The sequence below is a fragment of the Myotis lucifugus genome, unplaced genomic scaffold (genome assembly GCF_000147115.1).
Source record: "Myotis lucifugus unplaced genomic scaffold, Myoluc2.0 scaffold_121, whole genome shotgun sequence".
Classification (NCBI taxonomy): domain Eukaryota; kingdom Metazoa; phylum Chordata; class Mammalia; order Chiroptera; family Vespertilionidae; genus Myotis; species Myotis lucifugus.
In genome coordinates, this window is record NW_005871169.1 from 2,735,115 (window position 1) to 2,758,970 (window position 23,856).

Genomic DNA, 23,856 nt, shown 5'->3' on the forward strand with positions numbered 1-23,856 from the left:
TTGGGGATGGAGAAAAAAGCCATATTGAATAACTCTTAGAATGAAATTAGAAGCTAATTCCGTGGTGGAGGGTGGGTTGGGAGATAAGAGGTAGAAGAGTTTAGACTATTCTCTTGAAGAATAGGTAATGGTGATGCCATTAACTAACTGAGTAAAAGGGCAGACTACTAAGTTTGGAACCCTTACGGAGTTCAACACGTGAATTCAGTGCTCTGGATGGGGTGTGAGCTGGACATATCTATTTGAGGATAAGTTCTGTATTTTTGGATGGTTATTAACACCACAGAGGAAGGTGTGTCCACTTATAGGAGAATTTTGTAAAGACAAAAGGGCCAAGTAAACTCTGGGAAACAGTTAGGGACCAATGAAGGAACAGAGGAGAAGGAGACCGAGGAAGGGCACTCAGAGAGCGTGGGTAGCATAGGTTGAAACAAAACCATTGGATTTGGTCTTTGATGACCTTGTAAAGACCAAGATGGAGTGTGTGGTAGTGGAAGACTCCAGACCTTCGCTCTTTCCCAGAATGATGGAAGTGAATGATTTAGAGGGAAGGAAAGATCAATGGAAAGTTATCTTTTTAAATATGGAGAAGCGTAAGCATATCAAAAGAGCAAGATGCTGGTGGAAGGGGAGCAGCTGAATGTAAGAGGTAAATGGAATAACTGAAGAAGGCATGTTATCAGGACAGAGACCTAGAGAAGAGACAGATTGATCCTATTAATTTCATGCTTTTAGAATGAATAACTGGAACACACACCAACCATAAGCTATTTTTTTACTTGCAAATGTATTTATTGAAAATCATATAAATCATATGCAAACTAAATTATTTTTGCTTTTATAATTTATAAATCACCCTTATGAAAATATAAAGAAACGTGAAAAAGGACTGTTCAGGTAAATTAGGGCAGAGACCTGTATGGTTGCCAAGTGGACTCAATTATGGAGATGGGAGGTGGGCGGAGGTTTGGAACCAGGCAGGCAATGTCCTGGCGAGGCTGGAGGCTTGGCTCCAACTTACAGTTAGTTGTCCAGGGCTTCATGAAGGCAGGCATTGAGGCACCAGCCATCTATCCTTTACAGCTCGATGGATACTGGATGTGAAACTTAACTTACTGTCCAATATCTTACACAATATCTCTGCAGTTTCAGTTCATACCAAGCCAATCATTCATTCTGGAGACATGCAAGTTAATTTCATGGTCCTGTCGCTTATACAGAGTCACTGGCAAAGAGAAAAATATTCAGTTACCAATGATGTTCCCAGATAATGTTTGTGTTCATGGAATTTTTAATAGACCTCAAGTGTACTGTTTAATACTGAGGCGAATTGTGCTTGGATGAGACCAGCCATCATGTGTGTTTTTTCCCCACACTCCCATAACAATTTGGATTGTCAGAAGCAGAAATATTAATTTTAACAGTTGTTATTGTTAATAATCATAAACACATAGATACATAGAATGTTAAAGTTGGAAAATGAGAGATTAGAAATAATTTACTGTCATATCCTTATTTTTTAAAAAAGAAAACTGATGTTCAGATGGGTCAGCATCAATACAAGGTAGAAATTAATAGTAGGATCAGCACTAAAATGCAAGCAAGTCTAAAGTAAGAATAAGTATTTTGGTAAAATATAAAAATTATAGCCTATACAGGGAACTGAATGGCAGAATAAAAGACAAGTAGGAAAATAAGGAGAGAAAATAAAATTAGGGTTACTTTAGAACATTGTGAATTCTCTGACAGATAAGCCCAACATGAGGAAAAGTGTTAGGATTTAACTATGCAGTGGACAGTGTCTCTGCTCTGAAGTGGGGTGGTCTGTGTCCCATCCGTCCATTCCATCTTCTGTGTCAACTTAGTGCTGGGCACCAGGCACTAGTGTCTGGGGTTGGCCCCACCACTCACTCTCTCATGGCCTGGGGACCTTAGAGTGCTCGCTCACTTATAAAATCGAGTGCCTGGGGAACCCAGGCAGAAAGAGAGAAGCTAGGGAAGAGGATCCTGTTTAAGAGTCGTATTTATGTGTAGAAAGAGGAGAACATGGTGGGAGTTTGACGGAATGGACACTAAGGGTCGTCAGGCGACGTCAGTTCTGAAGTCACAGCCAGACCTGCCCACACTAAACTTCTGGTCACCCCCTGGGGCGCACGTCCACCAGGCGTTGGTTAGAAGAGCAATTCCACCTGCTGTACGGAGGAGAGCTCCTCCTCTGGTTGGCCTGATCCCCAGTGGTGCCAAGCGGAGGCAGGGTAACCCCACAGGCAGCCCCAAGCTATCACTCTGGTTTTGTGGAACTAAAGGCAAGGCTCAGCAAGTGGAAGAAATGAATGAAAAAATTTAAATGGAGCAGTAAAATACACAACTTCCATCCCCTCTGTATAACCCGTAGCAGCAGACTTTGTATTCCAAAGGCGCTGATCTTTTGATGGATGGCTGAATTAAGGAAAAGGGGCATTTTTGCTGTCTCTACTCTGTGATGAGCAGTGGGAAATTGCAGGTGACACATTTGGGAATGTGCTGTGTAGAGTTCACTTCCTGGCACAATTATTGATAGACATTCTCACTATTTTGAGCCACATGAGAACTTAGATAACATCGCAGACGTGTGTTTTCTAGAATTACAGGTTGCCATAGTGAAAAAAGAGAGACACTGAATCTTCTGACTTCTATTGAAATGGCAATGGCATCATGGGGTCCTAAGGACAAAGCTGGACTTGCACTCAAGTTTCAACGAATTTGGTGATAATGTTTGCTCCCTCCCTTTACAGTGGCCAGTTTCATTAACCCCGGGCTCCTGAATGACACACATTGTGAGCAGTTCTTGCTGAGGCAGCAGTGGAGCACTGGCGAGGCAGGGCTCTGTGGTCAACGTGAAAATGGCTCCATTATGGTCCCTTTCAGGAAGGCTGTTTTAAAGTGACCTCCGACTGACAGTTTAATTGCTTAATTAGAGTCTCTCTTCTGAGCCTCAAATTCACATGGCCCTGCAAGAGCTTATTGATCCTGGGACACGCTGCCTGTAGTTCCCTGTGAGAGCAGGGAGAGAAGTCAGTTCAGCAGCACCAGTGGCCCCGGAGTCTCCAACCTCTGATTTCAGCATCCGCTTTGCTCAGCACAATGGAATGTCTGCCTTGTGAGAACCAGTGAGAAAGAGATAAAAGCAAGCAGACCACAGTCCAGGGCCAGGCTCTCATTTGGAGAAAACACATTCACTAGGGCTGACCAAGCCTAGAACAAAGAAAGGGCCCAGGATGAGTAGCCGGTTTCTGTCCCGCAGCTTTTTGTGCTGATCTAGGAGGAAGAAAGCAAAGGGTCTGGTTAGAACTGAAGAAAACCAGATGCCCCCACCCCCACCCCAGAGCTGCAGGGTCTGTTTTTACAAACATTGTTTGACGATAAGGTGCAGGGTGGGACAGGGCAAACACAGCCTGCAATTTCCACATTTTGTTTTATTTTTTTAAGACACTACCCAAGACGTGTTTCCTTTTAAAACATTGATCATTTTCAAAACAGATCAAATAGACACAGGAATAATAGAACTCTGGGCTTCAAAGAGACAGTGGAAACAACTCTTCCTTAAATATTTATTGTTTTACAAATAATCCAAGACAGAAATCAGTCTCCTCCTCCTCGCCACCCCCCCCCCCCCTTATTTCTTCCCTCTCTCCTTCACTTCTCACCACAGAAAATTTACTTTCCATTTGAAGCTTGAGGAGGGTTTCTGACAATCTCTTTAAAACGTTTGTGACTTACTTTTGATAACCTGCTTAGTCCTTTTGCACTCCCGCTCCAAAGCAGGCACCGGACGCTGCGCCAGTAGTTTACATCCCAAAGCAAAGAACAATGGAAGGGAGGCCACAGCTCTCAGTCTGTGGACCCAGGCTTTGTTTTGTTTTACTGACAAGTCAGCTCAGAATCTCCTTGCAGGCTTGTTTCTTTCGAGAATAAAATGAATTTCTTGGATTTCTTTTTGTATTAACATTGGAGCCACTGCTTAGAACAGTTGCAAATTCTTAGACTTGGTAGTCTCCTGTAAAATTTGAAGACTGAGTGTGATAATGTAGAACAAAGGACCACGAGTGACAATGTCCATGAGGTGAGTGACTACACATTTCACTTGGTACTAATTTCAGGGCAGGGTAGCTGGAAAGTACCACTGACAGGAAACTGATGCTTCCTACTCCCCACCCAAAAGAGAAGCTGCTAGAATGAGTAATATTTTCCTCTCTGTCCTCGCATTTATGACTCGAACAGCTTGGATAATTTCCTGAGGGATTCCCTTCCCTATCACTTGATATTTCCTCTATCATAGAGCAGTTCTCATTCCAAAAATAGAAATCCCATCAGCAGCTATACTAGCAACTGTCATGTGTGAAAACATTTCATGGAGTCTCACCCTCAAAAAGGACTTTGCACCCTCATGGGCATGATCTATTCTGTACCCTAAATATTTTATTCTTCAGCACATTTTTTACCCTGATAAGTTTTAAGGCAATCTAAAGCAGTAGACATGTGTTGCAAGGAGTTCAACTTGAAGTAAAGAATAAGATCAGAGTGAAAGCCAAGTTACAGCAGGGGCAAGGTGAGGAAAGAGGCTATGCTGGACCAGAAAGTTAGGCTGTGGTTAGAAAAGGACAGGTGTGGATGTATATCTGAATTCAAGAATAGCACTGAGTGTAGGAATCAGGGATATAAGTTTTGGTTTATTATTGGTCCAGGCACTGCACACTTTGTTACATAGTCTGCTAAACTAGCCATGCTGGGAATCCCATGCATGTTCAGTGGGAGGGAATGCGTGACAGGTGCCAAGCACTCTGAAGTCCACAGGGGCCCCAAAGAAGAATTTCTCAAATGCCACTAAGGATGCTTTATTGTAGGCCTGGATAAGGAGAGGAGACTTCCATTCTACCTCTAGAGCTCCCATAATTATCTTTCTAGGAGGCCACGGACATCTCACTCAGCTTCGTAGACTCAAACTCTCAATATTCTATCCTCAATGGATGATACTTGATTTTGTCTTTTCAATTGGTTTAATGATAACTGATCAGATGTCAGAAGGATGAGATCAGATGGATACTGTTTCTACACTACTCAGTGTGTGACTGTGAGCAAGTTAATTACATGTTTTCTGAGCCTCAGTCTTACCAACTGAAAAACAAAATTATAAGAAGGATTGAATTAAAAAAATATATTTTTATTGATTTCAGAGGGGAAGAAAGAGGGAGAGAGAGATAGAAACATCAATGATGAAAGAGAATCATTGATTGACTGCCTCCTGCACGCCCCCCAGTGGGGATCGAGCCTGCAACCTGGGCATGTGCCCTTGACTGGAATCGAACCTGGGACCTTTCAGTCCAAAGGCTGACGCTCTATCCACTGAGCCAAACCAGCTAGGGCAGGATTGAATTTTTGAAATGTATTTAAAGCATTTATCACAGTGTCTGGAACAGATAAGTGCTGGCTGCTACTCCTGATATTTCTGTTACTGCTACTACTACTTCTATTACCACTCATACTATTTTAAAGGTCTTAATTTATCTTTTAAAATTTGTGAAACTTAAGGCACAAGAAATACAGAACTGGGTTCATAATCCTCAGTTCATTGCTAATTATCACCATTAGTTTTTAAATAGCTTAATTTTGTTTTATCTTAAAGTATTTTTATATCTTAATATATATATACTAGAGGCCCGGTGCACAAAATTTGTGCATGGGAGAGGTGGGGAGGTCCCCTCAGCCTGGCCTGCACCCTTTCGCAATCCAGGAGCCCTCAAGGGATGTCCTCAGGGATCGGGCCTAAACCGGCAGTCGGAGGACATCCCTCTCCCAATCCGGGACCCCTGGCTCCTAACTGTTTGCCTGCCTGCCTGCCTGATTGCCCCTAACCACTCTGCATGCTTGCCTCATTGCCCCTAACCACTCTCCTGCCAGCCTCATTGCCCCTAACAGCTCGCCTGCCTGCCTGATCACCCCTAACTGCCTCTGTCTACCTGCCTGATCACCCCTAACCACCTCTGCCTGTTTGACCACCCTTAACCACTCTGCCTGCCTGCCTGCCTGATCACCCCTCACCACTCTGTATGCCTGCCTTTTGCCCCTAACTACTCTGCCTGCCTGCCTCATCGCCCCTAACCACTCTGCAAGCCTGCCTGATCATCCCTAACTGCTCGCCTGCCTGCCTAATCACCCCTAACCACCTCTGCCTCAGCCCTGCAGCCACGGCTTCATCCGGAAGGACATCTGGAAGGTCGTTCAGCTGTACAGTCTAATTAGCATATTGCACTTGTATTATTATAGATAATTTTATTCACATATACTTCAAAATCATTTCAGTGAATTTCATCATTTATTTCATAAGTGTGTTATTTTGATACTTTCTAGAATATCCACAAATGAGTTAAGAAGAAAAAAAGTAATAGTGCAAAAAATGAAAATAGAAGCATATTCATATATATTTATAGTTTATTTGCATGAAAAGCTCAATGTTGAAGCATTTTCATACCTTGGGAATTATAAAATATGCTGTGTGTTTTGCTTGTGAATTAAAATAGTTTTTGCTTACTTCAGATTTTAATAATTTTAGCCCACACATTTAGTTGGTTTATTTTCTGCATGAGCAAGATGAAAGTTAATAAAACAAGAAGATAGGAGATTTAGTAGATATATACCCCCTCCCCCCATTTATTCTCCAATAAGCTGAGTGAATATATTCCAGTTCCTAGAAGTGAAAATACAAACATTACTGAGGGAGCTATGTTCATTTCCCCCCCTCAGTCATGTGTTTTGGACAGTAAGTAATGACTGTTTCAGTAAGGTGATCACAAGTCACTCTGATAACCTGGGTTTTGATCCTAGAGGAGGGGCTATGGGCTGAAGTGCTATATGCACTGCATCCCTATCAGTCCTTTTTCTTTAGTTCTCAAGCAGAGCACCAGTGATTGTTTGTCTTTATTTAGTACAATTTTTAAAGTATTGGGATGCTCAGCTTTCCTTTTGTATTGCATTTTACATTTTTCCAAAGAACACACTGCACAGTGGCTATTGTTTGAATGGAAGGGGGCACATGAAGCAGGGAGAATTTCTGGCTGCTGTGGTGATTGAGACCAGATGTGATGAGGTCCCACACCAGGACACCAAGAGGAGGCCCTGCAGGGGAGGTGGTGGGAAGGCATCCAAGAGATATATCAGAGAGAGAATGCATAGAACACAGGATCCACTGGACGGGGGGGCTGAAGGGGAGGGGAAGGGAGAGATCTAAAATGGCATTTACTGAGGCAAAAAAAAAAAAAGGAAAGGAGGAATTAGGAGGAGAGGGAGATGACCTCAGTTTGCTATGTTCACTTTCAAAGCTTATGGGACCATACAAGCCATGAGGTCTGGAATGCCGTTGGATATATGAGCCTGGAGCTTGGAGAGGGGTCTATGTCCATTGTAGATATTGGTCAACTAACAAATACTTTGGAGATCTTAAAACAGAAGCATATCCATTTGATTTGATACATTCCTGACAGGCAACAAAAGGCAGATTAAGTGGCATTAATACCCATCTGGCTCAGACACTGCAGTACTGTTATGTGAATAGCATTTTGTTATGTCTCTGTATGTGATCATTTACATGTATGGCTGGCTAAACACTAAACACTTAAGCATTTCAATTATATATGTTATTTTAAAAGTTTACATGCTCCTCATATTACATTTCTAAGATACAGAAAAGAAGAAATAAGAAATTGGTGCCTCCCATATATTTCAACACAGAGACAAACTATTAAGTTTGGCTTATTTCCTACACAAACATATACATACAAACACACACATGCAGACTTATACACACATAAACATAGATAGTTGAGGAAATACTGCACATCATTTTGTATCCTGCCGTTATCACTTAGCATTACTTAATACATTTATTCTTAAAAATATTATCTTTGACTATATAATCAATCATACGGACATACCAGATTCAGTTAGCCATTAGCTTACTATTTTCGACTTAGATAACATTGGGCTTTTTCTTATTATTATAAAAATACCATGAAGAGTGTATTTATATGTGAATCTTAGTCTACATTTCCTATTATTTCTTTTATATAAATTCTCTTTTCTTTTTTAAAAATTTACCTTTATTGTTGAAAGTATTACAGATGCTCCCCTTTCCCCCCATTGACCCCTTCACCCTACTCTTGCTGCCTGCCCTAGACTTTTACTGCACTATTGTCCATGTACATGAGTTATGCACATATGCCCATAAGTTCTTTGGTTAATCTCTTTCTGGGCGCCACCCCCCCCATTCTCTTTTCTTTAGAATTAATAATATGAAATTATGAAATATTTTAGGTATATGGTAAAGTACAGTCTACATAATGCATGTAAAACAAAAACATCCCACTGTCCAGACTTGCCAAATATTAATATTTTTCCGTATTTGTTTCAAATCCTTTTTTTCTCCAAAAGAAACAAATTGCTAAAAAGACAGTGAAGTCCCATGTGTAGCCCACACTGATACCATTTCCTGCCCCCAGTCCTAGAGGAAACCACTTAAGAGAATGTGGGTTTATGATTCTCATGGCTATTTTTTTTTATTAAACTATAGTTTACATACAACATTATATGAGTTTCAGATATAAAGCATAGTTATTCTTACATCTTATACCTTATAATATGATTACCACAATAAGTCTGGTAACTATCTATCACCGTACAAAGTTGTTATATTATTGACCATGTTCCCTGTGCTATGCATTACATCCTCAAGACTTATTTATTTCATAACTGAAGGTTGTACCTCTTATTTCTCCTTCCATTTTTTCACCCACTCCTCCACTCTCCTTTCCTCTGGCAACCATCAGTTTGTTCTCTGTATCTATGACTCTGTTTCTGTTTTGTTTTGTTTGTTTGTGTGTGTTTTTCAGATGCCATATTTAAGTGAAATAATACAGTATTTGTCTTTTTCTGTCTGACTTTTTCACTTAGCACAATATCTGCTAGGGCCATACAGGTTGTCACAAATGGTAAGATTTTATTCTTTTTTATTGTTCAATATATCTATTTTCTTTATCCATCTATCAATGGACACCTAGGTTGCTTCCATATCTTGCTTATCCTTTTACAAGAGGCCTGATGCACGACATTTGTGCAACAGTAGGCCTTCCTTGCCCCAGCTGCTGGTACTGGCTTCCCTCTGGCACCCAGGACCCTGGCTTCCTTCCAGCTGTCGGCAGGCATCCAAGACCCAGGTTTCCTTCTGGCCACTGCAGGCACCTGGGACCCGGGCTTCCTTCTGGCCTCCAGCAGGCACCTAGGACCCAGGCTTCCCTTGCAGCCCCAACTTCGCCCGGAAGGTCACTGGGAAGGATGTCTGGAAGGACATTTGGTCTAATTAGCATATTATACTTTTATTATTATCTACTAGAGGCTCAGTGCATGAGATTCATGCATGGAGGTGGGGAGGTCCTTCAGCCTGGCCTTCACCCTCTCACAATCCAGACCCCTCAAGGGATGTCTGACTGACGGTTTAGGCCCAATCCCACCACAGGATCGGGCCTAAACCGGCAGTCAGACATCCTTCTTGCAATTCGGGACTGCTGACTCCTAAATGCTGGCCTTCCTTCCTGCCTGATCACCTCTAACCACTTGCCTGCCTGCCTGATCACCCCTAACCACTTGCCTGCCTGCCTGATTACCCCTAATGGCCTCTGCCTCAGCACCCACCTCTGTGGTTTCATCCAGAAGGACATCTGGAATGATGTCTGGAAGGTCGTTCGGTTTTCTGGTCTAATTAGCATATTATGCTTTTATTATTATAGATATATAAAAAGCCAGTGACTGGAATGCCATGTGGGCCTCTCTACAGGGTGTGTCATAACACAGAGCTAGCTTCATCAGAGCAAGCAATATAGAATGGAAAAGAGAGTGACAACAGGAGGGAGAGTGCTGGCAGGATGGAAGTGTCCATCTTCCATCACCTAATCATGGAAGTGGCATCCTCTTACTTTTGCTTGTCACCTACTTATTAGAAACAAGTCACTAGGACCACTCCCCATGCCAGGGGAGGAGATTGCACAAGAGCACGGATGCGTGGAGCCAGGTCATCAGAAGTTGCAGCACCCATAGTCCCAACTGAGTAATTTCCATGGATTATGTCTCCTACTCAGGCTCCTGATGCAGCAGCATGGCTGGACAAACCTCCGTCCTTTAGACTTTTTGTTTTTGCCTCCATAGAGCTCCAGTTTCCTCCCGCTAAGCCTTATTCATTTCTTAAATAGCAATGTAGCTCTCCCCCATCTCACTTTAGTAGTAGAGGCTGATACTAAGTACTTAAATCGTACCAGGAACTATCGTAAGTACTTTATATCTTTTAACTCATTTCATTCTGATGAACAATATGAGCTGTGTGTTCATGTCCATTTCATTTTACAGATTGGGAAGCTGGAGGATAGAGAGGTGAGAAACTTGTCTAAAATAATATTTAAAAAAGCACACAACGTATCTCACAGCCATTCTCTGAGAGCCTGTGAAGGTGTTTTGCTATATAAAGAGTTTTTCTCTCTAAAAGAAATTCTGGCACCGTCTTCTAAATAATGCATCCTGTAAAATAATGCATATTTCTCTGAGCATTAAGTGCATGGCAACGGAAAGGGTTCCTTTTGCTTAGCTCCTTTATTTTCTCAAATTACCAGTCCTTAGGACTCTGACCATAGGCCTCTATAAATATCATCAGAAAGGGATGCTAGTCTCTGCCTCAGTTTTCCTCCCCACATCACTTTATGCTGGAGATGACATGTGTGAACTTGGAAAAGGGGCTGGTGTTTACCCAGATCTCCTTAAGATTTTGAAGCATCAGTGTTAAAATTCATAAACGATTGGCTTGGTTTTAACTCTGGATAGAATTTAGGGCAGAGATTTTCAACCTTTTTCATCTCACTGGACACGTAAACTTAATTACTAAAATTCTGTGGCACATCAAAAAATATGGTTTTTGCTGATCTGACAGAAAAAAAGTGTAATTTTTATTCATTCACACAAGACAACTATTGCTGTGTTGCCTATTGTCATTTCTTATTTGACAATCTAAGGGAAAAGGTCAGTGCCTGTGACTAAATAGTCAAGTATTGCATGTTTTAAAATTTCTTGTGGCGCACCAGTTGAAAATCGCTGGCTTAGGGTATGGATGGTTCCTGACAGTACTGCCTACTCGGCCTTGGGGATTCGTCTGAACTCCTCCACCTACCTTCCGCTTTCCATGTCCTCTCACAGCCCGAGAAAGGCTGGTACAGTCAGTGAGAAGGCATCTGGGAGCAGTGTGTGTGGCCTGTGCCCTGGGATTGGACCTTCCTCCATTGCCCTTTGGGACCAGAATGTAGAAAGCCTGCCCAGAAAGCAGCCCCAACTGACCTCTAACCCACTGTGAATAGCCTCCTTTACCCACAGCCATGTCTGCTATGCATTACACACTCTAATCCAAGAGAGGGAACAGTTTTTTCTTAACTCTGGGTTTTTCTCAATCGTATCCTATTTTGGGGGGCCATTGACTCCTGTATGCGTTTATTTATTCGAACACCAAACGTTTGTAGCCTGTGACATGCATGTTCTTTTCCTTTAAAAAGTATCCTATTTATACAATAAAATTAAGGTTTGGTATTATGAATATGTATTCTGGTATCTGGAAATTTTACAGAACTCTGGATACTTTCTAAAGAGACCAACTTTTCTGTTAAAATTAGATTACCACTTGACTAGATCTGCCTGTTTTCAGAGCCCCTGTATTGTTAACTCCCAGGAATACTAGCTACTTTTTCTTTGGTGGATTCAACTTTAAAATTTTATTTTACTAACATCAGATCAGAAAAATCAATTTCCAGGTCTAGAAAACTCTCAGCAGTAGACTTCAATAAAAATTCTACATCTATAAGTTATATGACTACACGTGTAGCTAATAGCAATATAATTTGCTTGCTTTTTCTGGGGCACTAATTGGAAGTAAGGAAAAATGCATATTGATAATTTTCATGACCTTAGGATTTTAAATAAATAGGAGAAAGTTTCCTATATTTTCTTCCTTGCATTTTTTCTTACAATTTTAAAATTAAAAGTTAAGCTGATTTGATATTACAAGTGTAACAACACTCTTAAATAAAAGAATTGCTATTCTAAACTACTTAAAAAATCAACTGTCTCCTGATAACCTGAGGTATTATACTTTTATATAATAACAATTAGGTACATATAACTTAATAATTCTAAAAAGCATTTTATTATTATTATTTTAAATCCTCACCCAAGGATATTTTTCCATTGAATTTTAGAGAGTGGATGAGAGACAGAAAGACAGAGTTTCTTTGATGTGAGAGAAATGCATCAATTGGTTGCCTCCTGCACACACCCAACCAGGGCCCAGGCTGGGGAGGAGCCTGCAACAGAGGTACGCGCCCTTGATTGGAATCGAACTTGGGACCTTCAGTCCGCAGGCCAACACTCTATCCACTGAGCCAAACCAGCTAGGGCCTAAAAAGCATTTTAAAGAGGACTAACATGATATAATGTAGAAATTGGAGAAAGAATTAAGTTCCTGACTCTTGGATCACTATCTCCCATTGTCACTAGCCTCCATTGTCACTAGCCTCCATTGTCACTAGTCTCCATTGCACCAGCTCCCATTGTCACAAGCTCCCATTGTCACAATCTTCCATTGTCACTAACTCCCATTGTCACTAGCTCTCATTGTCACTAGCCTCCATTGCACCAGCTCCCATTGTCACCAGCTCCCATTGTCACTAGCTCCCATTGTCACTAGCTCCCATTGTCACTAGCCTCCATTGCACCAGCTCCCATTGTCATGAGCTCCCATTGTCATGAGCTTCCATTGTCACTAGTTCCCATTGTCACAAGCTCCCATTGTCACAAGCTCCCATTGTCATAAGCTCCCATTGTCACTAGCCTCCATTGCACCAGCTCCCGTTGTCACGAGCTCCCATTGTCACTAGCTCCCATTGTCACCAGCTCCCATTGTCACCAGCTCCCATTGTCATAAGCTCCCATTGTCACTAGCCTCCATTGCACCAGCTCCCATTGTCACGAGCTCCCATTGTCATGAGCTTCCATTGTCACTAGTTCCCATTGTCACAAGCTCCCATTGTCACAAGTTCCCATTGTCACGAGCTTCCATTGTCACTAGTTCCCATTGGATAAGACAGTACTTAATAGCTAGCACACTTGTTAAGTCTCACTTTAATCATTTTTTTAAAATCGCATGGTGTTGAGGACTAAGTTAGAATGTGAAAGTTCTACAGTGTGAATCATGTTTAGGATGCCATTGGTATATACTTTTGATTTGGGGAAATTTGGGATCTTTCTACTTTGGATCCATTCCTTATGAAGCAATGCTTCAGCCGTATGAATTTCAGCAGAGGTCTTGCAAATCCAAGGTCTCTGAGGTTGGGGTGGGGGGCTGGAAAACGTGGAGACCCCCTGGAAGATGTGCCTTCTCAAAGGATCGCAGGCACTGCCTCCTTCATGTGACTTTCTGAAGTTTCCAGCTTTAACTTTCTACGTTACTCTTTTTTTTTTTCCTTAGGAGGATTGCAATCATTCCGAGAAAAAAAGAGAGTTTAGGAACAATATCCATTCACTCACTAGAGCTCTGACTTTAGGGAGGAATAAAGGAGACTAGAAGAATCTTGCTTTTTAAGTCCGTGGATTTGTAAAAATACCCTGAATGATGTGTTGTTGTTACTTGGGGATGTCTATAAACTTCATAGAACCTTAGTGTTCCACTAGGATTTAAGAAATGTTGTTCTATATGAACAAACAAACAAATCACCTTAAGAGAAGCAAGTAGTCTTGACTAAGAATCAATTGGTATTCTTTCCCAGACCCTGTAACCCTGGACATTCTAGAAGGTAGTCTCTAGAGCAAGTATTAATATAACATTACTGAAACCCTAGGTTGTTATAGTTATCACCTTAGGAAAGTAGAAAACCAAGTATAGAAATAATAAAGTCTTTAATTAAACCAACGATGATAATATTGGAAAGTAGGGTTAAGTGTAAATGTCCTAAAAGGTTCTGTAATATGGTTTATACATTATTTTGGCTATTTTTTAAGGTGTCCAAAATGTTAAAAAATAAAATAAAAAAGCAATCAGACTAGATTAGAAAGTATATTTTGAATTGGTTAAGAAAATGTAAGCTCGGCTGGTGTGGCTTAGTGATCGAGCATTGAACTATGAACCAGGTGGTCATGGTTTGATTTCAGGTCAGGGCACATGCCTGGGTTGAGGGCTCAACCCCCAGTAGGGGGCATACAAGAGGCAGCCGATCAATGATTCGCTCTCATCATTGATGTATCTATCTCTCTCTCCCTCTCCCTTCTCTCTGATATCAATAAAAATATATTTTAAAAAAGAAAAGAAAATGTAATCTAGAGTTTAATCTATCTTTAAATGAATAAAAATCAGTTTTAATGTTTATTTGTGGGATATATAAATTTAAAATTTGACCATTAATTTTAAAAAAGAAAATAATTGCTGCATCTGAATCACATTTATTTAAAATTCATTATTGTAAAATCTTTAGCCCCCCCTTGTGAGAAAGTTACAAACTCAATAAATGTTTGATTCACATACTTGTATAAATTCAACTGAGAATAGCCTCCCAATTATATTCATGCTCTAAAAAGAACATTGATTTTAATCATGACTAGATATTTAGTCATTGATGTATCCTTTTCTTGTATTAAATCCATGAACTTTAAAATTTTCCCTAAGATTTTCTTATATATAAATGACATTTTTTGAGTGAAACTACAGAACTTTAATTTCATATTTTAATCCCACTCTGATAGTTGGCCAGTTGATGCATCTATTCCACTCAATTGGTATCTTGCATTTGATAAAATGAGAGTTTCAGTTCTGTGCTCTAGAATCTAGCTGTCCGTTTCCACACGACCTGCTCCCTCGCAGGAACATGTGACTTGGCCACATTATTTGGGCTCTTTGTGCATCAGATGGAGGGGTTCTTGGGAGGAGAAAATGGGATAAATGTACGTGAAGGGCTGAGTCCAGTTCCTGGCACATAGTAAGCACTTACTGAATAGTTGCTATTTTTATTGTCACTCAAAGAAAAGGAACTCATTTACCACTGGTTTACACATAAAAACATTAAAAATTTCACACAGAGTTCCAAGGAAATGAGCCAACTTCAATTTCACAAACCAATACAGCAATTTTGAGTGCATGTAATGAAAACTCTATTCCATTGGTAAGTATGGGAGGTCACCTAGTTCCAGCATAGTACTGAGTGGACAGAGAACCCAATATATTTTCTTAATTTTTGAGGTAATTTTCTAAATTAAACTCACATCACTATATCATTTGGGTGAACTCTGTCATTTCTCTTCCTTCTTAACCATGACCGTCTGAAGAACAAAAAGTGCTAGCAAATGTTGGGTTTCTGAAAAGGAATGGTGACTCATCATTGTTTTTCATCGATTGCTCCTGAATTCATTCTTGCATCAAACATTTTCAGTACATGTTGTGGGGATGGCCTATGATGTGACTGCCTTGGAGTTAGAGGAGGAAGGAGGGCTGTGAGAGCGATGGTGTTTATGAAGACATCTGGGGATCTAATAGTGCTTCTGGCAGAGACTCTCCTACTGAAATCACTAGCATGTCCCTAGAAATGGCCGAAGACTCAGACATTCCCATGAAACTGTGTCACACGACAACAGAGTAAAGCATTCGATCTGGCAAATGTTTTGTTTTCTATCATCTCACCAATGTGCAGATAGTCCATGGAACATAGGCCTTTTAGATGAAAGTATGAAGTTCTGAACCATTATTTTCCCGTTGTCTTTCTTTGTAGGCATATGATGGTTTAAGCTCCGCAACTACCCGCCTTGCCCGTGCTTGTGGAAGACAGCAGCTGACTAACCCCATCACCTCTTCAGGAAATAGCCTCTTTGTGAGATTTCAGTCTGGCCCTTCTAGACAGAGCAGGGGCTTCCAAGCTCACTTCAGGCAAGGTAGGTACAGGGTGGGTCTCTCCGAGGCACCGGCCATCTCTCCTTAAGTGCCTCTCTTGGTGCTACAATAAAATGAGACCAATCCTTAGAAATTGGTCCTGGCTTTCTACTTCATATGCAACAACTCAAATAGAACCAAGGAACTATGATTTGCAATTATTCCATTTATTGATCCTTTCAATTTACCATTGTCTAGCTTGGTGCCATCTTCCTTTGGATCTCTGGAACTCTCAGACAAGTTTTCAGAATAATACCTACAAGCAGCTTCAATACTAGAGATATGATTTCTAAGTGTCTATCCAAATTCTTTTGTCCATAGATAAATTACCTAACATTTATCCAAGGTTGTATATCCAAAGGAGATAAACCACTATAAATTATCTATATTAATAAAAGCCTAGGTGGTCCTCCTGCCCTTGCGTATGACATTGTCACAAGATGGCCGCCACAAGATGGCCACAGGTACAGCGGAGGCAGGGCCTGGTGGCCGCTCTGCGCAGTGAGGCCTGGGGGTTCCGCAGCTCTGTGCAGCACAGAGGAGGCCAGTCCCGATGTCTCCATTGCCTTGCGCAGAGGAGGTGGGTCCTGGCGAAGGAGGCAGGTTGCGGCAGGGGAGGGCAGTTGGGGGCAATCAGGCTGGCAGGGGAGCAGTTAGGGGGCAATCAGGCAGGCAGGCAGGCGAGTGGTTAGGAGCCAGCAGTCTGGATTGTGAGAGGGTGCAGGCAGGGCTGAAGGACACATTCTCCCTCCCTCCCCCCTGCCCCCCCCCCTATGAATTGCATACACCGGGCCCCTAGTAAACTATAAACTTGCTTGTAATATAGAGTCGAATTTTAACCCTTGAATCTTGCCACTGTCCACCTGCCAGTGTTGTTTTCCATTGTTTTTGTTCTTAAATCACCACTTTCCAGTTCTTCTGACCTTTCTATTCATTGCCTTTGATCTGGTAATTCTTAGAGATCAATCCTTTACCCTACCCTCAGAGAGGGAACCCAGAACAAGAAGGGGTGTGAGTTGGCTTCTGTAGGCCTCTGATTTTATTCAGATGACCTTTGTCATTTCAAATAAGTTTAGTCTACTTGGCCACTTGTCTGTTTCAGTGCGCTTGCTTGCATTCTAAAGTAGAGAGCCCTGGCTAGGGAGGGTTTCTGGATCGAGGTCTCCCAAAGACACACTGTACACTTTGGAGCAAGACAGACTGAATAAATCAACCATTCTCTGTGCTTCCAAAGAAAGAACAATTTCTAAATACATTTTTCCCCATTTAATTAATCACTTTGCTTTGCTTCCGAGTGAAAAAAAAAAGTCCCCAGTGGATCTTCTCTTGGACTATTAGAACAGCCTCCTCAATCTCACCATCCCTTCTCCATCTTCCTTCAAAGTGAACTCTCAAAGGCCTCGTTCTGATCATGCCCTTGAAAGTGACAATATCTGTCTGGCTGCACTGCCTAGGCCCTAGGGAATGGAGCCTGAGCTCCTTCAGATGGTACCCAAGAGCCCAGGAACCTGCTCTGATCTTTTATTCAGTGCCACTTCCAACTCCCCCCAGGGCCCCACACTTCAGCCAAGTCTGTGTAGATGCCGTCCTTACTGTCCTCTGTGTTTCTGCTCAGGCTGCCCTCCCCCAGAACTACCCTTTCTCACCCCCAATTCCTCCTCCGGCCACTATCTCCCCCGTGACACTCCTCTCACACTCTCACTGGCAACAGCCTCTCCCTCTCCTCATTCCCATAGAGTTTGCACTTCTCTGATAATCCACAGCCATTCTTGTGAAGTCTTGTTCAATTGCATATTGATTTTCCTAGAAAAAAAGGTGTCCATAAAAAGATTACTTCTATACGTATAATTATGTGTAGGCAGAGTAAGTGAATCAATGCCAGAGTTTTGTTTGAGTGATTCATTCAATTCATAGCCATTTAATCTGCTGTTCTGTGCGGCTCCCCACTTCCTGTAATTGAAGGAAATGGTTATAAATGTACAGTGAAAAGCCATTTTCTCATGGCTTATGTGCAGCTTCCTCGGCATATTACTTCCTTGGCCTGAATTTCGGAAATGAGGGAAAATCAATTATGTTTTCATTCATCACATAATTGTTGTGCATAGTCAGTGGACAGCCAGAGTACATGACTGTGTGTGTGTTTGTGTGTCCTCAGTCTGTGGAGGCTACATCCTCACCGACTCCTTTGATACAATATCCTCTCCATTGTTCCCTGCCAAGTATCCAGACAATCAGAACTGCAGCTGGATAATTCAAGCTCAACCCCCATGTAAGTAACAAAAACAAAGAAGGAAAGGAATGCAGGGTGGATGGTGTCTGGGAAAGTCCGTCCATGACTAATGTTCTTATCTCTTCCGAGATAACAATTGATGGCCTTCCTCTTTTTTTCTGAAGTCCCAATTCCTGCTCTGCACAAGAACAAACATTTCCTAATTTGATAGAAAAGTTATTTTACATTTTATTCTTAATTTAAAATTTGTTTTTAAGTTTCAGAGCCTAGCAAAGAAAAAGAAACACCCTAACCTTACTGTATTGACAGGCATGTGAGATTGGGGGTAAGCAAAACGAATTGATAAATAAGTAAATAGTTTTTGACATGTATGCCTTAAGTGTAGCAGATGCACAAAAACAGTTGCCAAATGGATAAATAAATAAGAACCATAGACTGGAAAATTAATAATTCATAGTTTGGAAATACAATGCCATGAGCGTATTGCTCTTTAATCAAAGTGGAAGTTAATTATAAAACCTGGTCTCTCCTGCATTAAAAAAATAAAAATAAAAAAATTTCCAGCATAGGCCTGGAAGAAACACTTAATGAGTACTTACATTATTTCATTTTTGGAATCCTGAAGTCTTATTTTCTGACCTGGTAATAATCTGGTGGTAAAACCTTACCACATATTATAGACAAAGAGAATGAGGAGACCCTTCAGGACTCAAGCAGTGACCTGAGAGCGGGTGACCTGGGGCCATTATGAATCATGTTTTAGATGAGTTCTACCATTCCTTGAGGTTTTCAGGAAAAATTTATGATTTCAGTCATAATGCAAGAAAGGCATTAAGCTCTCGACTCCACTCTACAATGAATGACCTGGGTGATAACAGGGAAGTCACTTAAGCTAATGAGGCCCCATTAGCTAATCTAAAAAAAAATGACGAGTTTGGCTTAACTATTCTCTAACACATTTCCTGGGATGTCAAGAGTTAACAAATGGATATCTTTACTGACATGCATAGGCTTTGGTGGTTGGTGATGTAATCCTTAGCCACTTGCTGTCTGGAGCCTGGAGCACCAAAGCAAGTTGCCAGCCCTCCGGAAACTGAGTCGTAGGTAAAGAGGCCCCCTGCCTTGAGTCAGCAGTTCTGCGCCTAAGGATACTTTATGATGAGTTGTAATGCATTTAGATGAGATCTCACTGGTTCAAAGCCAGCATCCGGGGAAGATCCTATTCCAAAGACAGGGACCCTGGAATAATGACAAAAGGAAAACATACCCGGGCACTTGCTGTTCTGCAAGTAATTCAAAGCTTTCTTTTTAAATGACTGAACCACAGGGCCCAGGCCTTACAGCGAAGCTGACAGTGCTAGGTAGGATATGCTGCCAGGAAGAAGAATGTGTCTTATTTACAATCGCACGTAAAGAACCAGGACTTAAGGACCAATTCTACTGAGAAAAGTACTTAGGAGAAGAACATAGCTAGGGCTGATATAAAAATGTGTAAAGACGACATTTTCCAACAAGCTGTTCCCCATGGTGCATGAAGGACACCTACCCAGGAGTCCTCTTCCTTACTGGCATTTCAGATTCTCTAGGTGTTTTCAACAACATGGATTGATGCTCTTCAAAGGAAACCTGTCAGCAGAGAACTTGTCACTTTCCCTCTTCATCCCCTCAACCCCTGGGCAGATCTGCCCATTTCAGTGCTTCCCGCTGGAGAACCCACGCATGAATCCTCAGAGGTAAAATTTCCCGCCCTGTCTGTTTTGTTCGCCAGTACGCCATTAAATAGACTTTGCTTTTTCTTACAGTCAATCATATCACCCTCTCCTTTACTCACTTTGGACTTGAAAGCAGCACAACATGCACACAAGACTTTTTAGAAATTTTGGATGGCAACTATGATGATGCGCCCCTCCGAGGTACCGTGCCTGGAGTGCTCTCATTTCTGTCTGTGGCCTTGGCTGGGTTTTATTTCTATTCTGGCATATCTGTGTGCTGTCATTCAAGGTCAGAATGTTTCCAATAAACATGAAGAGCAGCATAAGCCAAGTAAAGATAATTAGGGAATAAGAAACTGGAATTCAGTGTGGGGTTCAAGAAACTCAGCTTGTCATATTCAAGGACGTGAATAGTTTATGCATTTTTTAAATTTAAAAGTTGCAAACACTTAGATAGCAGTGAAATGCATTCTACCCCGGCATTAAATAGCATTCTGTGAGAAATTTCTTAATATTTAACCACAGTTCTTATATTCAAATTAAGCATTTTTTTTTCTGGTTTTGTCCTCAGTGGAAGCAAAAAATAATTATAAGTAAATAAGTAATCTGGATTGGGTTTGTAAGACAACCCAGTAAGACTAAATATTGCAGCTATCTAGGTTCTAAAATGTCCTAAAAAATAATCTCAAGTTATTTAAACGTTTTCTATGAGTTACTTATATTTGAGCATCTCCTGGTAAAGTAGAAGATGAGCGCCCTCAGAAACGGATTTTGTTGGGCTAAATTCCCAGTGTCCAGAACAGTGCCTGAGACAATAGCAGGCAATCAGTGAATACGCTCTGCTCTGCGCCCACTTCTGATTGTAATGCTTTTTATCTCTAAGCATTTGACCAAGAATGAGGGTATATTATTTAACAAACACATCTAGAACTCACCTTGTGCTGAGCACTATTTTGAGAACTTAGTAAATAGTACCTCAATTAATCCTTATACCTTTATGATAGAGGTTTCATTATTTATTGATATCCTCTTTGTTCAAGTGGGGAAACCGAGGCACAGAGAACTTAAGTAACTTGCCCAGGTCACGTGACTAGTAAATGGTAGAGCTCAGAGTTCAATCCAGCTATTCTGGTTCTAGCATTCACACTTTTCTTGGCTATAATATTTTGCTTTTAAGCACTGGCGCATTTATTTGTGCATTTATTACTGTGCTGGAGATCTTAACATTAGGTACATTTGGAGCCAGGCCATCTACATTGTTCTCATCTTCCCCTAATGTTCTTTATCATGTTTATAAATCATCTCTCCTATGTTTCTATTTGTAGTTTATTTTTAATTCTCAGGCATTGTTCCAAACACTGACCTGACTTAGATGGTTCTCCTAATAGTGATTGCCTCTGTTTGCTTCGGTTTCTTGTGATTCTAGTAAATCTGTGTTTACCAGAAATAATGGCCTTTGCCCTGTTATCATTCATCCTCCTTGTCATTATTTAGGCCGATATTGTGGCACCTCCATGCCCCATCCCATCACTTCCTTCAGCAATGCTCTGACACTGAGGTTCATCTCTGACTCTAGCGTGAGTTTTGGTGGTTTCCATGCTACATATGCCGCATCATCATCAGGTAAGACACATCCACAAGTGGCACTACTAGTTTAACAAGGAGGTGGTTGAATTCCTAGGTTTGTTAGGTGGGACTCTTTTACCTTTACAGTTGGAAGCTAGTTTCCTGTGTCTAACCTTCCATCTTCCAAATTCGGTTAGCACGCTTGTCAATTCTGGCAGCAGTGAACTCTGTTCCACAACTTTATCCATTCACCCACCTGTCGACACGTAGGGTGTGTGCACACCTTGCTATTGTGACTAATGCTTTTAGAAAGGGGACTCTGGGAGTGAGGAGAATTGGCTGGAATGATCTTGGATGGCTTGTTTGTCAGTGTGTTGGCGTTCTCCTCCGAGACAAGTTGGTTAAGGCAGCCTGTAATTCACAGTGTCTGAGGGCATCTCTTAAGAACGGACAGCCGCTGTTCTCCTGTCTCCCTGGCCTCGAGGTTGGGCTCAGGCAGGGTCTGCGTGCTGTCACTGCTGGCTTGATGGTTGGTGGCACAGGGGAATGAGAGGAAGGCGGAGCCACTAGTCCTGGGCCCCTTAGTCAGTGCTGTTTGTCAGCTGCCAGCGCCTTGTTATTGCGTTTAAAAGCCTTCCAACCTCAGGAGATTTGTGTGTGGCTCAGTCTTCGCTGGAGGGGGAAAAGGCGGAGCACCGCCCCCACTGTAGGCCAGGGTTCAAAATCATCCTGGTCAGAAATACTGCGTGGTTGTGGGATTAAAACAAGTCTTTTTTGCACAAAGTTATAGTACACAGGGAGAGAAGGCTTTGAGCAAAGGATGTACCTCGTGGCTTTTAGTTTTCAGAATTTTTTTCTTATTTTATATGAACAGGATTTTTTGTGTGTGAAATAGATGCTGTTAACAGCTCCCCTGGTGTTCCTCCTCCTTTATCTAGTGTGCCTTGCATTTGATCTTTGCCCGGGCACTGGGCACTCACTGTTTTCTCCTTTCTTGCAGCTTGTGGTGGGGACTTCCACATGGCTGAAGGCACCTTCGACAGCCCTGGCTACCCTGAAGTTTATCCCTCGAATGTGGAATGTGTCTGGAACATTGTCAGTTCCCCTGGCAACCGGCTCCAGCTGTCTTTCATGTAAATCCTTTTTTATGGAGTATTGTTTCAGTGGATCTGCAGGAAGGAAGCGCTGTTACTAAAAGGGAGGACAGCTAATAGCACATGTGTCCAAGCAACTGTTCGAGAACACGGTGGGAACTTGAGGAACTCTGTTTCCAAAGTTTCTTTGGTTTAGTCACAGTTTGGGTTATAAATAGTATTACAGTTCTCTTGAGAATGGTCCTAGCGTCCTGCCTAATATCACCAGAAATACATGCCTGAGCATTAATTTGTGGAGTCTTCATTTTTAGAGAACAGTAATTTCATTTTTTTTTAAATTAGGAGCATTTATATTCTGCCAGAGAATCACTAACATTCTTTCTTCCAGCAGAAATCCTATCTCAGTTAAGCCTTTTTACCCACACACCTTATGACCCCCCTACCCCACCCTAATCCACCTTTCCTTCCGCTCCTACAAAGAATATTTGGGACTTTTTTTGGAACTAGTGGTTTATTTGTAGAATCACTCTCCTGTTCCTCAGTGAACTGCAAGACTTATGAATATAGGGTCCCACAACGATCTGAGTGGTCTTAAATTAAATGAAACAACAGCTGAAATTTAATTTAATTTTTCTAGAAGTAGATAGTGAAAAACACATGCTAAGTGAAGTGGGGCTTTTTAATTATCCATAGAAAGGAGCCTGTGACCTGCCACATTCATAATGAAAGCTGAACAAATATTGAATGACAAGACTAGTATTTAAATTCACGTTTTTAATTAAAAGTTATTTATAATACTATATTGTATATTGTTAAGCTTTGGTTGGGTGGCTAATTCTGTTTTTGAAGAGAATATAATAAGTTAGTGCTGAGGAAAGAAGATTGTTTTGCTTGGCCTGTTTATTAAAAAACAAAAATCTTGCTGCTTCTCCTAGACATGCCATTCTGTGCATTAAGAATGGATAAAAAAAATGAGAGAACAATCTTATTTGTGGACCATGTTCAAACATCTCAAGTTGCTTTCTTTCAGCCCATCAATCAGACAGGCCTCCTGGGGACAAGTGGCATTGTGTTGAAACAAAAACACCCTCCCGAGTGCCTGAGAGTCAAAGAAAGTTTAAGTTGCCACAAGGGAAAGAGGTTTTTGCTTGCTTTTGTCTTTACTAAAAGCAAAGTTCTGTATGGGAAGATATGTGTATATATATATATATATATATATGTGTATAT

General features: G+C 41.4%; 1 protein-coding gene across 1 annotated transcript in view; it reads left to right on the forward strand.

Moving 5' to 3' along the window:
- Window positions 1-23,856, forward strand: part of CUBN (cubilin) — a 282,087-nt gene that overhangs the window by 135,788 nt on the left and 122,443 nt on the right. The window contains exons 32-36 of the mRNA XM_006093733.3: window positions 15,870-16,029; window positions 18,183-18,296; window positions 20,060-20,170; window positions 21,464-21,592; window positions 22,536-22,668. Coding sequence (XP_006093795.1) covers window positions 15,870-16,029; window positions 18,183-18,296; window positions 20,060-20,170; window positions 21,464-21,592; window positions 22,536-22,668 — 647 coding nt within the window. The remainder of the gene's footprint in view (window positions 1-15,869; window positions 16,030-18,182; window positions 18,297-20,059; window positions 20,171-21,463; window positions 21,593-22,535; window positions 22,669-23,856) is intronic.